Genomic DNA, 18624 nt, shown 5'->3' with positions numbered 1-18624 from the left:
TGAAAGGAAGCTTCATATCTCTGGAAAAATACAAGCAGGAAACCTACCTTCTGTACTGAAAAAATGGGTTGAAACTTAAAGTAGTAAATATGTGGACATATGAAGAAAATATGATATGGATACGCTGGTCTCTGAGAGACATAAAATATGTAGGTGTAAGTGATCCTGTTGCTACAGTAAAAAAAGGTACAAAAGTAAAATTATTTTTGGGCAGAAATAAAAAATTTAAAGGTAGAAAACAAAGGATAAAAATAAAGGATTGGTGTTTACAGTGGGATTCTGTGGGGATTGATGTTGATGCCTGTGCCATTCAGTAGAGTTGTCGTTAGTATGGGAAGGGGGCTGAAATCTGAGGGTGCCAAAGTTTGCTGGTGTGCTGACAAGTTGGAGCAACCACTCACGGCACTGTGTTACTGGGTGATAAAATGACAGATGAAATCCAGTACGAAGGAAAGTAACACGCATAAGGAAAACCTTAAATATGCATATTGCACTGTGATGAGTGGCTGCTATTTCTCAGAAGAGGAATTATGGTGCGAATGCGGGTAGATCTCTCGGAACATCCCTGCAGTTAGCAGTGGAATGAATAGTGAGCAGACTGTTACCAATCATTTGGAAAGGAAGAGGGCAAAGCTGCAAGTGTCAAGTAGTTCACTAAGCCCTTGGTGAGTGCAAGTCCGCCAGTGGAATAGTCTGTGTGATTCTGGCTACCCCATGTCCAAAGGGATACGGTAGGACTACAAGATTAAAATATTTTACCTAGGAAAAGTGACAATTCAAGAGAGAAATAATAAATAAAACTACCGATAGCATGGACGAGCTTAACAGGAAATAATTATTCACTGTCTCTGGCCAGTACTCGCAACTATCACCACTCACAGACCATAATGCAGGAATTCAGGAGAACAAAATCCCTTTAAAGAAAAAAATAAATTAGTTTTGGGTGACAAAATATCCAATACATAGATTTCAGTGGTTTGGTGAACTAATGGAAGAAAGATAGGAAGGAAGGATAGAAGGAAGATCCTATTGCATGTGTTCATTTGAATGCAACCTTCAGCTCTGAAGGTTTATAACCCAAAGATTGCAGAAATGATGGAAGGTATCCTGGGGACAAGTATTGTTTGTATTTAACCTTTTCTTATTTTTAGCTGCCAGCACCAGTTTTACTATCAGTGCTATCAGTACCACTGGCAATGAGTTAGGTGGACCTTTGGTCTCACACAGTTTAGGTGGTCTTGTGTCTTGGCAGTGGAAGGCTGGGATATTGACAGCATTTCTCTGGGGCTGGAATGTTGCAAGGTAATGTGTAACTTATTTAACTAAAGGCCGTGAGCCAGAAAAGGCAGCCAACAGACTAAACAAAGGTCCACTAAAGGAAGCTCACAGACTTTTCCTCCTCCTGCTTGCCTATTAGGTTGTTGTAGAATTGCCACTTTAGAAAATTAAATAATTGGCACGTAAAAAAAATGGCCCGCTACATGTTAATCGTTCTGCTGGCAACCAGAAAATCCATAACACAAAGTGACTGTGTCAGATGGAAATCAGGTAGGTAGTACCCCAAGCTTGGTGCAGTTTCTCCTACTTGCAGTGCAGTGAAATGGGATGGAATCTCAAGATCCTTGTGATTAAGGATTGGTAAATTGCCTCTGGGAACTCTGCGTTCTTTCCCATTCTTTGCTGCTGGTGAGCTCAGAAACTCTTATCTTCAGCACCTTCTCCAGACACCAAAGCCCATAGGCAGGATCTTTGTCAGAGGCAGACTCACAATCCCATTTTGGGCAAGCAAAGGGTTAGAAATAGGAAATTGTCCCACCTAGAGGATCACAGCATATGTGTCTCCTCCCAACATGTTCCTAGGGCTGAAGATCCAGGAGGTCAGTGCTGGGTAGCTAGGTAGCTCCTGCGTGCAGTCAGAGCGACCTTGCCCTAAATGTCTACCTGCAGTACTTCTTGTCTTCCTTCCCTTTGTAGGAAACTAAATGAATGAAGCTGGTAAAAGGACAAGCTGGTGCAACCACAGGGAGTCCCCCTGCACTGGCAAAAACATTTATATCCTGCACCATTTGATTTCTATTGCAGTTTCTATTGTCTACACTAAAGGAATAGATGTTAGAAGAACAAAGGCCAACACAACACAAAAATTTGCCAGTAATCAGTAAAATGCAAATCCCTGATCCTAGGAATTGTGTGTGGTCTGATGGCAGAATCACAAACCCCGAGGTTTTAGTGCATCCAACATGTAACATAGTTAAGACTAGTTAGAAGAAACCTGGCTTATTTTGTTTTAGTTTCAACTGGCATGTCATATTCTTTCTTTTCACTTTAGAAAAGAATTCATTCGCTTCGCATAGTGCCGCAGAACATTTGATCTTAGAAATTCAGTGTTTTGTGGTAGGAAGACATTTTGTTGTGCAGTTCTAGATCTGCTATATTTCTGCATGTGGTGGTTCTGTTTAATTCTGCTTTCTAACTCTTACCCTGCCTGCAAAAAAAAAAAAAAAAAAAGTATTAGACTCTGTTCAAAGCCATCAGCTGATTTTCTGCCATTTGAAACAGAAAAGAGGTGTCATCATTATGCATACATAGCCATTGTGCATGTGCAGCCATTAAACTCATAGGTACAGCATACATGCCTCTAAAATTAGGATAGAGGATGATAATTTTGGGGTAATTTTCAAACATATTTATGACTTTATCAGAGAAATATATCCTTGCTTTATTGATGGATAGTTCTATTGAGATTTTCTCTCTGAAAGCTACTTTTATTAAGTCCTACAGGCTTTTCCATAAAAATCTGTGAAGCTGATACTGCATGCAAGCCTCTGTTCACAAAGTTTGCATATTGGAGCTTTAGCAGACAAAGCTAAGAACTAGACCAGGGTGTTAATAAAGTGTTGACAGACTGTTACAGCAGTGTTTCTGCATTGAAACACGGATCTTGTTTCTTTCTGAGGACCAGATTACCCCATTCCCTGTAGCTGACAACTTTAAACTGAATCAGATTTCAGTCTTCTAATATATGGTATATTTCTTTTTAGAAAGTTTTCTAATTCGAAAATTGACTGATTACAGAAACTTTTATTTAAAAGACATGTAGATGTGGTGCTTAGGGACATGGTTTAGTGGTGGACTTGGCAGTGTTAGGTTAACAGTTGGACTTGATGATCTTAATGGTCTTTTCCAACATAAATGATTGTATGATTCTATAGCAGCTTTTGAGGAAATAGCTCTGCACAGGCCAGACCCCCGTGCAGTCACCTGTGTTAGCAACAGTCAACTACAGCAGACCCAGAGGCAATTGTGGGATGCCTCTGGGACTCACCAGTGGACCCCTGGGCTGTTAACTGCGGATGCTGTAAGAGAAGAGGCAAATTTGCCCAGCATGAGGTTGACAAGTCTTTGTTTCTTTTGGGATCCAGCCTAGTATTATAACAGTGTTCTGATCCATGCAGGCTTACCAGCTCACTCTAGCCTTGCATAGGAATCTCTGTTATTTGATTTTTTTAATGATATATGTACTTAGTGTCACTGGTAGACCAAAAAAACCCACCAAAAACCAAAAAAGGCAAGAAACTAAGAAACTCATCCTCCTGCCAAAATGCCACAAGGCTCTTACTTAATTTGTTAATGGATGCATTGCTGTAAAAGCCACACATAAAGTGGTGCTTGACATCAAATTACATCGCATCTTTTGTTCTTGTTCTGTCCTTTTCTTTTTACTAAAACTTTAGTGTTTACAATTTTATTGAAACATTGCAGCTGTTCTTCTGTGACGGGGTTTCTGGTTTAGCCCAAATGATTCAGTCACTTCAGATAGGTATGTAATGAATCATAAAAAGTATCATTCTACATTTTAGTGCACTACAGTATGAACGTTAAACTCCAAGTGTTCTAACAGGTAGCTATCTCTGTCTGAGGCTTTCAGCCAACTCACTTGCAAAATCCTGGAACAGAATAAGGAGGGTTTCTTGCCTTACACTGAGCAGAACTATCGCAAGGTGAATGCTGGATCCCATTCTGCCTCCTCACTGTTGAAAATCCCTTCCTCCTCCCTAGTACTTGATTTCCTTCTGACCCTGATGATATTCCTTGCTACTGCTCCACAGTTTTTCTCAGGATATGAACTGCCAGCAGGAGCAACTTATTGTGGTTGAACCAAACCCCCAGCCAGGTGCCATTACCTGTCATTGAAGGCTGGTTATGGTGTAGTAACGGCAATAGGCATCAAGCTGCTAAAGCAACCCCATAGGAGTGCTGGAAAGAAGCTGGTCTTTGTTTTCGAATACCCCCCACCTTATAAAGTCCAGTCTTCCAAAGTTTAATATCAAAGCATCATGATATTAAACTTTGTAAAAAGTCCATAACTACCAGCCACAGAGGTGGCAGTTACATGTAACTGCTGACCAAGCTTGCATGGTGTGGTCTCATTTTGTTTTGGATGGGGAAGAGACTAGTCGGAGATGAAAGAAATTATGAAAGATTGATGACGTTGTCTGAGATGTGTTAAATGGAAGGGTTAACTAGGCTTTGGTGGAAACACAGCTTTTGAGACAAACTTGGAGGAGGAAAAAGGGCTTATCCAGAGAAAAGAAAGCATTGTAACCTCCTTCAAAAAGGCATGGATATTATTTCTAATATTAGCTTTGTGTAGACTTTCTGATGTGCGTTTCATTTATATATATAACTTCTAGGTTACATACACTACTGTCAGAAAAGTTAAGTGGATACTGAGTGCAAGAAAGCAGAGTAGAAGTTAAATACCTTTTATTGATTTTCCGTGGAAAAAATGCTTAACTTCCCTGTCAAAGAGTTTCCGTTTGCTAGAATTATTGTCCTTTGCCTTTTGATTCAGCAGAACTGGGAAGACAGAGCCAGACTCTCCTTACAAGTTCCTACAGTGCAATTTCTGTCTGTTTTCTCCAAAAGAGTTGTCACACACAGATGGAGATGCTGAAAGCAAAGAATGATGTTGTCGCGTTGAACACAGTGAGAATCTGACCATCTGAAAAACAGTGGTATTTAGACTGTAATTTATTACAGGCAGACCTGAGTAATGGTAAGACAGGTATGTAACTTTTTAAAGTTAAAGATTAATTTCCTTGAAATATCAATAACAATTTGGTGTAACTATCATACTATCATCCTGTTCGCACCTCTTCAAATTAAGAAGAAAAGGGAGACAGGCTGCCCAATTTGGCAGAGCAGTCCTCCGAAGTGCTGGAGGATCAAAATATTAAGTGGAGGGACGGAGACTTTTATGGATCTTCAGATTTTTAATTTTTCTGTGATTAACCTACGTCTAGGACAGTGTCAGCAACTCTCCTGGCAGTAAGAGTAACACATTTTTGCTCCTGTTTGCATTTTTCCGTTAGGTAACCCACCAGACCCCTATATAATCTCAGCCCAACCCTCACTACATACCCATCTCCTCTTATTGCAGCAGAATCTGTTCTTCATTTTTCACATCTCCCATGGCAACTTGGATTCCACATACGGACATAAGAAAGTGGGAAAAACAACCAGCTGGAGTGGGTATTCCCCTCAGCAGCCTACAAATGATGTAAAATCTGTAGCTTCTTTTATCTTTGTCAGAATTGCCTGAAACAGGGCCTAATCTAATGTTAAAGCTGGGGAGACTGGCATCAGCAAATACTCCTTGAATAATACATGTGGTAGATTCCTTTCCAGATTAATTCTGGTTTACGATGCAAGCTCTTAATAATTTTTTTTTTTTTTTGTCTTTTGTATACAAGTTTGAAAAATCTGATTAGCTAGAAAGATGTGAATGAGTTTTAACACTCTGGTAGATGACCAAGACATTGTTTTCAATGGAATAATTGTCTTTGGGTTATTTGTCCAAAGTGAAATGTAAGGTGGAGAATTAAGTGTAGCAGCTCCTGCTACTGCTACTCCAGTTTATACATACTGTGTTTTACTTTCTAAAGTCAAGATCTTTTCATAGGCCAATTCCTGCTTTTCCTTAAGTTAGCTGAAAGAATTTGGTATGATTTTTTTAAAAAAGTTGGAGTGAGAAAATAATAGGAAATATCTTAATTTTCTTCAGAAAATTGGGACTACCGTGGTATTTCTGGATGTGCTTGTATGTCCTGTACATGCAAAAATTCCTTGTCTCATTTTAAAGCCTTTCAAGAAGGATTATCACAAGTGCTGCATCACAGCACCTTCCTCTGATTTGGGTTCTGTCACTTGCACGGTCCCTGCTAACTCACTCTTCACTGCACTGTATTCAGTTGCACAGAGTAGTCACATTCTCTGTAAATGATGATCAAGACATCTTTTAACCAGCCCAGTGCTGCAAAAGGATAAACACATCTAGCCATAAACATACAAGCTGACACTGCAGATTTTGTTTATGCAGGCCACTCAACTGAATGGTATAAGAAATATTGCAGTTTTATTATCCCTTCTAACAGAAGATCTCCAAGTGGTTGGTCATGACTTGGGCACTCTCCACAAGTCATAATAGTACTATCAGTTATAAAACAGAATGTTATCCTTTACAGTGAGATCATTGTCTCCTACAGTGAGACTTATATTTTGACTTGAATATTCCTGTCCCAGCCTTGCTTCTGTGAAAAACCCTGGGAGATGCAGAACACCAGGTAGGAGCTGAGTGTCACAGTCCCTGAGCCATTTGGCTTGCTGGTAGAAGTATGCATGCTTGGATAGAGGAGCCATCAGACGGTAATGTGAGCCAGTAAGCTTGGTTATATACCCTGCAGGGCACTAAAATGATAGTAATAATTGTCAATAAATGATTGCTATTGATATAATGTACCTTATTTCTGTACTTTCTTTCTCCCCTGCTTGATCAGACTATTAATAGAGAAGGAAAAAAGAGGTGAAGGATTCCTCTGGGCAAAGTGTCATGCTACTGACATTTATTCTGATGTCTTGGTTAGGATTACAGTTGCCTTACAAATGTGAGAAATAGAATCATAGAATGTGCTGGGCTGGAAGGGACCCAAAGATCACCCAGTTCCAACCCCCCTGCCATGGGCAGGGACACCTTCCACTAGACCAGGTTGTTCAAAGCCCCATCCAGCCTGGCCTGGAACACTCCCAGGGATGGGGCAGCCACAGCTTCTCTGGGCAACCTGTTCCAGTGCCTCGCCATCCTCATAGTAAAGAATTTCTTCCTAACAACAAATCTAAATCTATCCTCTTTCAGTTTAAAGCCAGTCCCCCATACCCTGTCACCACATGCCCTTGCAAAAAGTCCCGCTCCAGCTTTCTCATAGGCGCCCTTTAGGTACTGGAAGGCTGCTATAAGGTCTGCCCAAAACCTTCTCTTCTCCAGGCTGAACAATACCAATTCTCTCAGCCTGTCTTCATAGGAGAGGTGCTCCAGCCCTCTGGTCATCTTTGTGGTCCTTTTCTGGACTCACTCCAATGGGTCCCTGTCCCTCTTCTATTGGGGGCCCTAGAGCTGAACGCAGTACTCCAGGTGGGGTCTCATGAGAGTGGAGTAGAGGGGGAGAATCACCTTCCCTGACCTGCTGGCCAAGCTTCTTTTGATGCAGCCCAGGATACGGCTGGCTCTCTGGGCTGTAAGTTCACATTGCTGGCTCATGTTGAGCTTCTCATCTACCAACACACCCAAGCCCTTGTTATTGTCAATACATTCCAGGAACCTCCTGGATTGCCTATGGCCTGCTGTGCTGTCCCTCCAACCGATATCAGGGTTGCATGTCATCAGGGAAAAGAATGAGTTTTCTGAGAAATTCTCCACTTCCAAGTATATTTACACTCTACTCTTTCTGTATCTATGTATGTGTGAATGCACACGTGTGTGAGCAATACAAGTATCCAAGTCCGTACTTATGCCAAGTGTTGTCATAATTAATTTATGAGTGGATTTTGCATTAGATGGTTTTTTATTTTAAAGCATGTGTCTCTCTTTGCTTATAACTTAGAACAATTTTTCTATTTTGTGCTTCACTGGAGAGAAGTCTGTCACCATCACAGTGCAAAAAATGTTTCCTCGTGTTCAGATGACTTCTCCTGTGTTTCAGTTTGGGGCCATTGCCTCTGGTCCTGTCACTGGGCACCACTGAAAAGAGCCTGGCTTCATATACTTTACAATCTCCTTTCTGGTAATTATACACATTCATGAGATTCCCCCTCTTGAGCCTTCTCTTCTCCAGGATAAACAGTCCCAGCTCTTTCAGCCTTTCTGCACAGGAGAGATTCTCCAAACCTTTCCTCATCCTGTGGCCCTTTGTTGGACTCTATCCAGTACATCTAGTAGGTCCTTGTGCTAAGGACCCCAGCACTTGACCCACCACTCCAGGTGCGGCCTCACCAGTGCTAAGCAGAGTGGAAGGATCACCCACCTTCGACCTGCTGGCAATACTTTGTGTAATGCAGTCCAGGATACCATTAGCCTCCTTTGCCACATTGCTGGCTCATGTTCAATTTAGTGTCCACCAGGACCCCAGGTCCTTTTCTGCAAAATTGCTTTTCAGCCAGTTGGCCCCCAGTGTGTACTGGTGCCTGGGGTTGTTCCTCCCCAAGGGCAGGACTTTGCTCTTCCCCTTGTTGAACTGCGTAAGGTCCCTGTGAGCCCGTTTCTTCAGCCTGTGGAGGTCCCTCTGGGTGGCAGCATGGCCCTCTGGTGTATCAGAGGATGAATCCTGGACAAATCCAGTCTCCTCAATAAAATGGAGGGAGACTGCCTGAGGTTTATATGGAATGCAAGGTTCGCCAAATCTAGGGCCAAAATTGAAGTTATAAGATAGCCTAGAGTGGAAAAGAAAAAAACCCACCAACCCACAAAACATTAGAAATCATAACAATGTAAACAGTTCAAATTCTCAAAAATACAGATAGTCGGTAACTCTTTACTTAACGTTGCAGATTTTGAGAGCTCAAAGCACTGTTATGCTACAGTTGGCACCAAAAGATGAATGAAATAAGTGTAGTCAAATACATTTTGTCTTTGGGGTGCTATGGTAGCAGTTGCAGTGCCTGCCATCCCCTCCTTGGATGTTGCACCTCATGATGATTCCAGCCATCGTAAGTGACCCAAAAGGATTCTTTGACCTCCCCTTTCACAGCATCATAGAATCATAGAATTGTTTAGGTTGGAGTCATGATGTATTTTCAGCTTTTGTCTATACTTGCATGCCCTAAATATTTTCAGGCCCTTCTCTGCATTTGAAGTTTAATACTATTAAGCAATATCTGGCTCTTATACTGCACTTCCCCCCCCCCCCCCCCCCCCAACAGAAGCTAAGATTTTTGTGTGGTTTTGTTACACCAACAAAGGGGTTAATCGTGTTATGGCTAAATTTGGAAAAATTACCATTTGCCATCTAAGTAGAGTATATACAGAGAATGCACTGTAGTTCACAGTATGGAGGCAGGGACTAGGCTAAGATACAACCTAAAAAGAGAAAGGGAGTGGACCCTTCTTCTTCCTTGCCTCCCTCCTTGAAAGTATGGAAAGACCACCTCCTTCCGCTAGCTGTTACAATAAGAGAAACAACTCCAAGGAGAGTATGTGGTCATACGTCCATGCTGTTAGAAATGAAAAGGAACTACAAAGACCTCCAGGACAGTTTTCTTATTCTTGATAGGCACACCTGGACATAGCAATTAAAAATCAAGAAGTACAAGACTGGAAAAGGGGGCATAACCATCAGCTGAACTGATACCCAGAAATCCCATGTTGAAACTAGTGTGAAATGCAGCCTGTTTCTATGATTCCTTACCATTCATCATTTTAACCAATGAAAAATTTATTTTCCCAGTATTTTTCTTGTATGTGTTTGCAACCATTCGACTTATATTTGTAATTTCAAATACATAAAATGGCCCCAAATCTTTTTTCTTGTCTCTAGCCATTCTGGTTTGGAACAGCCAACAAAACCCAGCAACAACAAAACAAATGAATAATTTTGGATGTATGGTCTGTTTGCTTTGAAAAAGTTCAGTATGTTGGTGAATCAAAATGTTGCCAGATCAGCTGTCTTCCTCCTTTCCAAGAGAGATGATTCTGTATTAGGAGCCTTTCAAAACAGATCAAAGGGAAGAATTTTCTCCAGGCTGCTTCTGTTGCAGGTTTAGTTAGTAATTACAGTCTTCAGTTCTGGTCCAGGACAATGTAAATGGCACCCTTTATTTTCTGTGTCTTATTTAATTGGGTCTTGTGATTGTTCACTGCATATCTGAGATCAAAAATGCCATTGATAAATCCAGAGGAACAAGACAATGAGTCACACGTCCCATGGTTCAGATTAGGTAAAGGCAAAGAAAGCAACAGAATAAAATATGGTTTAATGATTGACAACACTGCCACTATGGATTGTTCCTAAATAATCTAATTTGATTTACAAGAATTCAATGTAAATATAATCAATTTCGCAAGGAAGTATCTTGTCATTTATAGTTTAGCATGAAATACAGGCGTGGGGAGAAAGATTTTAATTCAGTAAGCTCATGTTTGTGCAGCAACAGAAGAATAGGAAAATGTGCCTGAAACAGAGAGGCAGGGGTGTACTGGGGGAGCCTCCAGCTTCCCACTGCAGGTCAGCTGGAGGGAGCAACTGCCATCTTCTAGGCCTCCAGTGGGTTCTAGGCTGGGGTGTTTCACAGATCCTTCTTCCAGCCTCCAGACGAAGTTTTCTTGGATTTCTGTGGGGTAATGCCTCCTGATTTCAAATATGCTGAATTACCTCACCCACAGGTAACTTAGAGAAATGCATCTGCAGGCTGGAAGGATGAATATGCAGGCCGGTAAGTGCTTAGGGGATATTTCTTCAGAGAGCTGATGCTTTCAGGCTTCCGTTTAGTGCAGTGGTCCTGCCTGCCTATAGCTGTGCAAATAAAGACTCGCTGGGCTGCACAGTCTGTATTTTCAGCCACAAATATGACCAAAACAAAGCTCACTTTCAGAAATGTTTTTAGGTGAGATGTGTTGCCTCCCTTCTTCAGCATGGGTGAATTTGTTAAAACAGGTTTAATCACGGGAAACGAGTGGATTTCTCAGTCCTTGACACCTCTTCTTCTCAGGCAAACACTCTTTCGGTTCATATGCTTTTTCAGAGATGAAAGGGAATCTTTATGTGAGAGCCTCATGGCAAAGTACTGGCAGCAGACCAACAGAAATAAAGCTGTAGTCTTATGATTACATTCTAATAGTGGTTTTTTTTTTTATTTTGAGATACTTAACCTGATCCCCCAAGTTAGCCCAATCACAATCTCCAATGTAGCATTGTTTTCAGCTATTAGCAGGCGTTTTTTAAAGCCCTCTTTAGATGATACACGGGGCCCACATAGTGAAGTCAATTGTTAGGCAGGATATAATTTAGACTTCAGCTCTTCCTCTCAGTTTGAAATAAAATGATTACATTTCAGGACAGCCTAAGGGAAGATTAAAAGTTTTATATCAAGAGTTGAATATTGTCTTTTGTTGCACACTCTTCTTTTAAAGAAAATGGTATTCATTTAAAATAGCGCATGTTCTGATGTATTTGAAAAGGCACTACTCTGAATTAAAAAGAAATTCATAAAATATGCACGTATGGGAGAGGAAGATTGCAGTCTATATTTGAGAGTTTAGTCAAAGGTTTTTAATTCAGCCCATTCTGCTTTGTTCATAGAATTAGGTATCTACAAAGACGCGCTGTAAATAACAGATGGCCCATAGTGTTTAGAAAGCAGCGGTTAAGGTGACAAAATCTTCTGGGGCTCCTCTCCATAGACAGGTTATAAAGTGATATTATAGCCTCTGTTCCAAACTGGAAAATGTTCCTTGCCTGTCTTTAAACCCATTAAAAGTGGTTCCAGGCAATAGCTCCACGTAATTATAGTTCTGGTAACCCCTGACACCTCTCATTTCTTGTATCCCAAAGTTATCCAAGGGAAGAGGCCACTTGTAGAATATGAAGTTATAAAGCTGACATGACTTAAAAATAGATGGAATAGTCCAAATATGAACAGAGTAAGAAGTGAAGAGTAAGATATGAACAACAGGATTAAGTTATTGTCTGATAAGGTCAGCTAGCTTTTACTGTTCATATCAATGGGGCTGTTTTACCAAGGATGTCCTGGGCACATTTGTAAAAAAGCATTACCTATCAAAGGGAATCCCTGGAAAACTCCTAAAACAAATGTGTATATGCAGTGAAGTCTCTTGTAGGAGTTCACTGCATCAGCCAAATGAGCATAGATCTTTTCCCAGAAGCCATCAGAAGAGTGTACAAACAGCGCTGCTGTAGTTAGGTAGCCTGCTTTCATGGCTGTTAACATGAAGAGCGCAAAAACTTGTTCTTACTACAGGGGGTGGTCACTGAATGTGTAAGTTAAATTTTTTTTGTGATTTTATCACAGAAGAAGAGTTACTTTCTTTCAGTATATTCTTCTGTAAAAAGAAAAAGTATTAGCACTAATTAACACCACTGTCTTAAGGCAGCATTAACAACATAGTTTTACGTTCATTTGCCTGATGTCAGTGGTGCTTGTTTTCACATGTCGACACCTGACAATGGGAACCTAGGTTAACACCATAGCCTCTATACTGCCAATTAAATAGACAGACAATAATAAATATTGAAGTTGATTGAAGGTTTAAGAAGGATGGACGTTCATGGTACAGAATGGTGAAGGTCTGTGTTCAATTGATATTATCTCTTACAAAGGAGATGAATTGTTAATGTGCTGTTATTCCAGATTTCTAGAAGAACTGATATGGTGGGGGAATTAAGACGACGATTAATGGCCACTGAGGAAGAAGGCAGTTTATCATATCCTCCTCTGAATGTGACCACTGGAAATGATACATGCATCCTTTTTTATGCTAGTAATTTCAGCCTCAAAGCCAACAGTTCGGTTTTTATAGATTTGACAAATGCAACATTTGTAATGCAGAATGTGGATATTTCTTCCTCTGAGTGCTCAGACACCAACACAACGTGAGTAGCACAAGAAATTCCGTAAAATATGTGATTTCTGAAAATTAATCCAAAATGGTGCAATGTCAAGTTAATACCAATTTAATTTTCTTCTAAAGCATCCAAAGTACAAAAATACTAAATTGGATATTCTTAGAAGAAAAAGATTGAGTCAAGATCACAAAATTGTTCAGATGCAGCCCCTTATTTTCACTTTTGTTTTTCCTCTTATATTCCTTTTTCTTGTTTGCTTATATTTGGTCCAAACAGGTTTCCCTGTGCCCAATCTCACAATCACAGAAATCTCCACTGGCATTAATGAGATCATAATTTCATTGTAAAATTCCCTTGAAGGAGAGTATTGCCGGTTACTAGGTAGTAATTCAGCTGGAAGTACATTAATGAAACATGATCTCTGTTTTCCTTTACTTTGAAGCACCTGCTCTTGGGTAAAAAAAAACACTCTAGAAATATTTTGTCATATTTTTCTGTGTACTGAACCTTTGCTATATGACTTCTGTAATTGCCTATTGATTTAGAATATTCCCTCCGATTGAAATGTCACAATGATCTAATTAAAGCTGACTACTCTAACATTAAAAATCTGTTTCTTATTCTTAGACTGTCATTAAAATACACAAAGCCAGTGAATGAAATCAGCAGCCTAGAGATAAGGTAAATTATTATTTGTTCTTAAATAGATCTTTGTGACTTACAAAGCCTGCTTGTAAATTAGGAGAAAAAAAAAGTAGGAGTTAAGTGAAAATGGTTTTGAAATTATGATTTAATTTCTGTTCTAAGGAGTTACTGTGCAGCAGAACAATAATACGGTCTTTATATAGAGAATATATTAATGTGCTCAGGTAAAGTTCTAAAAAAGTGGTATAGGTAAACAACCATACTGTAAGCTACTGGCATATGCAACATCCTCTTTTTCTAATAGGATCAAACCATGATCCTGTCTCAGGGAAATCTGCGTTATGTGAGCAGTTCTAGGGGCTGAAGTCTACTTGCATGGCCAGGGTGGTATTTAGTCCTAATGCAGATTACCAGCGTACTCTGTCAGAGCTAGCTTGTGGCTAATGAGGGGTGCAAAACCATAATTTTTCTGCTGCGTGGATGATGACAAGACCATGTTTCTCCTACCATGAGAAGAGGGAAGAAAAGTTAAGGAATGGGAAGACCTGGGATGAAAAGTCAAAGGGAGAATCAGAGAATCATTTAGATTGGAAAAAAACATTAAGATTAAGCCTAGCTGTTAACTTAGCACTGCCAAGTCCACCACTAACCATGTCCCTAAGAACTGCATCTATGCATTCTTTAAATACCTCCAGGGATGGTGATTCCACCACTTCCCTGGGCAGCCTGTTCCAATGCTTGGCAACCCTTTCAGTGATATTTTATTTTTTTAATAATAGCCGATATAAACCTCCCCTGGCAGAACCTGAGGCTGTTTCCTCTTGCCCTGTTGCTTGTTACCTGGGAGAAGAGACCAACCCCCACCTGCCTGCAGCCTCCTGTCAGGCAGCTGTAGGGAGTGATAAGGTCCCCCTGAGTCTCCTCCACTCCAGGCTAAACACCCCCAGTTCCCTCAGCTGCTCCTCACAAGACTTGTGCTCCAGACCCTTCCCCAGCCTCGTTGCCCGTCTCTGGACACGCTGCAGCCCCTCTGTGTCTTTCTTCCAGTGAGGGGCCCAAAACCGAACACAGTATTTGAGGTGCGACATCACCAGTGCCCAGTACAGGGGGACAGTCACTGCCCTGGTCCTGCTGGCCACACTGTTTGGAATACAAGCCCAGATGCTGTTGGCCTTCTGGGCCACCTGGGCACCCTGCTGGCTCATGTTCGGCCGGCTGTCAACCAGCACCCCCAGGTCCTTTTCCTCCAGGCAGCTTTCCAGCCACTCTGCCCCAAGCCTGTAGCGCTGCGTGGGGTTGCTGTGACCCGAGTGCAGGACCCGGCGCTGAGCCTTGTTGAACCTCATATAACTGGCCTCAGCCCATGGATCCAGCCTGCCCAGACCCCTCTGCAGAGCCTTCCTGCCATCAAGCAGACCAACACTCCCACTCATCTTGGTGTCTTCTGCAAACTTACTGAGGGTGCACTCGATCTCCTCGTCTAGATCATCAATACGTAGTTCAAACAGGACTGGCCCAAACACAGCCCTGGGGAACACCACTTGTGACTGGCCACCAACTGGAGGTGACTCCATTCACCACCACTCTGAGTACTTGCAGCTGTTGCTTTCACTACTGGATTCTAGGGACGGGGAAAGCACCTGCTACTGTTTGAGGGCTGCCACACAGCTGCTGGTCATTAAACCTCAGTTCTCTCCTCAGCAGCAGGAACAGCAGTTAAAAGAATTTTTGTAGACTCTGGTAAAGATGATGCAGCCTGCTCTTTTCATTTAGGTACCTCAGCTAATTGCTTGAATTTATTTGGGAAGAACTTGCACTGAATTAAATTTGCATATACCAGAGGACAAACTAGATGTTTGCTTGGGCAGCAGAAGGACAAATGACTTTTGCAATCTAAAATACTTTTGACATCTTGAATAAGGGGAATGGAAATCGAGGGAAACCAAAGAGGGGAAGTTTAAAGTAATAATGTAGGAGACAATCAGACCATGAACAGTATTTTAGTAGGAGAGTAAAAAAGGCATGTGGCACTAAGATGATAAGCATGGGTGAATAAATACTATTATTTACACTGAGGTAGAAGGACAGTCTATATTTAGGTAGAAGGACCTCCAGAAGGACTTGTGTTGAACAGAGTCAGTGATGTGTTGGGAGTTATATTTGGAGTGCAGAAAGACACTTACAAGAGATCACGGTAAGTGACAAAAAACCACATATGCTTTGTTATTTAACGTCTCCTCTCCAAGCATCTAGAGCTTTGTGAAAGAACATAATGTACAGATAAGCTTGCTGTTAGTATAGTATTTTTACTTTTTTGACTATTGTAGTGAGCTGTGCATAGGATCCTTGAGACTTGTTCTTGGTGATGGAGTCAAGCATTTCTTGGTTTCAGTACTGTAAAGTAGCAAAGGGGCATGCATTTCCATGAACACCATGGGGAATGAAGGAAACATTTTTCTTGGATCTCATTCCAAAAATACTGTTCTCAAACCAAGACTCTGCCCAAGTTGTGTCTTTACTTTTAGTCTAATATCACTTTCCGTGGTGCTGCCCTGGTGCTTCTCTGCCTACTGTTTGCTGGTCCTGTTTCACTCTTGTACAGACAGACCCACCAAAACAGTGCCTTGGATTTTCATTCTGTGTCTTTGCTCATACTATTGCAGCTCCTAGCTGCTGTCCTGTAATCTTTTAGTGTATGAATGAATCTGGTTGCTTTCTACGTTTGTTCTGAATGTGACCATCCTCAGCATAACACCATGCTTTCTTCTAAAATTACAGTTCCAAGAAAATAATATGAATCATAAAGCACTTGAAAATCTTATGAAGCATGACACTGTGCTGCAAAACTAGCTACCAAGTTAATTGATGGAACTTGGAGGATTATTTACTTTAAAGTAGTCAACAAGTTTTGCTCAATTATAGAACAGGAAATCGCAAACATTAGGATGCTATTATATGAAAAAATACTTCAGCAGTTGAAACATTTGTCTTAGATTTTGATTGCTACATCAGACATAAGAAGATCAAATGTAATGTTAGTGCATGCATATGGACTTAATGAGGATTATTCAGATTTACATTTAGTCATCTGTTAAAATCTTATGATTTTAATTATTGGAAGAAAACATTAATGTGGTCATGAATTTGAGGTGCATCTGAAGAGATTTGAAGCAATTCTGCAGACTAACTGTAAATTAAGGAAGAAGATCAGTACAATAGGTGAATGGTTCATGTTTTCTCTCTTATTATGGAATATTTTTTATATTCTTTGATCCTGTGGTAGTAAAGGTAGAAATATTCATAAAGTTTCTCTTGACCTGTGCTGCTTTTTGAATATATTATAGCTAAATACCAAAATGCATAAACAGCCCTTAAAGCTGGGATAAGAAACTCAGTCTCCACAATAGGTGGACTTGAAAAGAGAGTAGGTGAAGTCCTGACCAGTGTCATGCACAGTAAGTATTTAAAGTAGCATAGGCTGGCTGTGTTTTACAGGAGAATTTCATTTATTTCATTGAGCTAGGTGTAATCCAGATTTGTAATAGGTGCTCGGGCCATTTCAACACAAAAAAAAAGCCTAAATTGATTTTTTTTAATGTGTGACACAGGTGCTTAGCAATAAAAAAATAGAACAGGGGAAGAAGGTGTGGAGTGGCTTCGAGGGTAGTCATTGCCTGGGCATTCACTGTGCATTGGCCTGCTTGGGAGAGGTAGAGAGTGATTGCTTCAGTATCACTTTTTTCCCCTCTTGCCTTCATTTATTAAGCTGTCTTTATCTTGACCCACAATTTTCCTTATTTTCACTCACTATTCTGCACCGCTGTCCTGTTGGATTATCTCTTGATTTAAGAGACAATTGTGTCATTTTAGGCCTCCATTAGCTACCATAATACCATATTGCGTGGCATATAATGCAAAAAAATAAGATATACTCAACAGAACCAGAACAATCCATTGATCTTTTCATGAATCAGGAACAGTTTATTCACATTGTTTGTCTTGTCATGTCTATTTCAAGAGCTCCTAAATGCCACAGAGATACATTACAACCTCTGTTTTGGCCTTCTGGTTCACTTTGATTGCATTTCTTGTTCAAGATGACGCCTTGGTAAGATTACAATCCACCTCAATAAACAGGACACAAGCAGGGCAAAGAGGTGGGAAGCAACAGAGCTTAGAGCCATGAATGCATTTTTTTCCCTTCTAAGGGCCATTTACTCAGGTCTAGAAGAGCATCCCTTGAAGGCAGAAAGTGACACCACAGAGCACCACATTCAAAAAGCTTGATTTTTTGGTCAATAAAATAGGCCCTAACTTCAGCAGCTTGAGCTGGATCCCGACCCTGCCCTTACCGCTGCTAGTCTACCACCTCGTGCTGAGCAGCTAGTCATATCCCACCTCCTACTACTAACAGCTGCAATAGCTGCTTCATCCTATGCAAACAGCTGCCATCTCCCTCTCTAGCAAGAGCAGCAGTCCCATTCAGCCTCCTGCATTTGCCACCGAGAGGTGAGCTGTTAGGGAGTGGTTGTAGAGTGGCTTCGGTTGTGCTAAGTTTACAAAAATTTACAAAAGTGAACTCGTGCTGTAGCAGAGGTATGAGCAGTGGGCAGCAGTTTTTGTGGGAGCAGCTCTCTCAGCAGCTGATGACATCCAGGTATCCAAGAACCTGTCTATCATCTTCTTTAGGAAAACGTGTCAAAGTGGATGGAAGTGCAGAGTATTAGTATTTTCCCTACTGACATTGATAAGTACTTGACTGTTCTTGTCGCTCATAGCATGTATAGAATAAATTGACCTAAGAACCATGTTTTAAAGTCTTTTACCTACCAGTCGCATTTGTCTTTGAATCTTTGAAACAGTAACTTCTTTCTCAGAAATATCTCTCCCTGTAGCGAACAGCCACATGAGAACTTGATGGGTAACAAGTGGTGGCATTTAGAGTTCACATGGTTATCTGGCACAAAGGGAGTCTGGCCTATGAGCAGGAATTGTTTGTGCCACAATATGTAAAGTACGTAATGTCTGTGTGAAAGTTTGCTTCCCGTCTTGGCTCTAATGTTTA

General features: G+C 40.9%; 1 protein-coding gene across 1 annotated transcript in view; it reads left to right on the top strand.

Annotated features, from left to right (window-relative positions):
- Window positions 1-18624, top strand: part of LOC102051943 (V-type proton ATPase subunit S1) — a 56293-nt gene that overhangs the window by 26513 nt on the left and 11156 nt on the right. The window contains exons 7-8 of the mRNA XM_005441799.4: window positions 12700-12941; window positions 13542-13595. Coding sequence (XP_005441856.2) covers window positions 12700-12941; window positions 13542-13595 — 296 coding nt within the window. The remainder of the gene's footprint in view (window positions 1-12699; window positions 12942-13541; window positions 13596-18624) is intronic.

This window comes from Falco cherrug, chromosome 5, assembly GCF_023634085.1.
Source record: "Falco cherrug isolate bFalChe1 chromosome 5, bFalChe1.pri, whole genome shotgun sequence".
NCBI lineage: Eukaryota > Metazoa > Chordata > Aves > Falconiformes > Falconidae > Falco > Falco cherrug.
The sequence above is the reverse complement of the archived record's forward strand: the minus strand, read 5'-3'. Positions and strand labels throughout refer to the sequence as shown.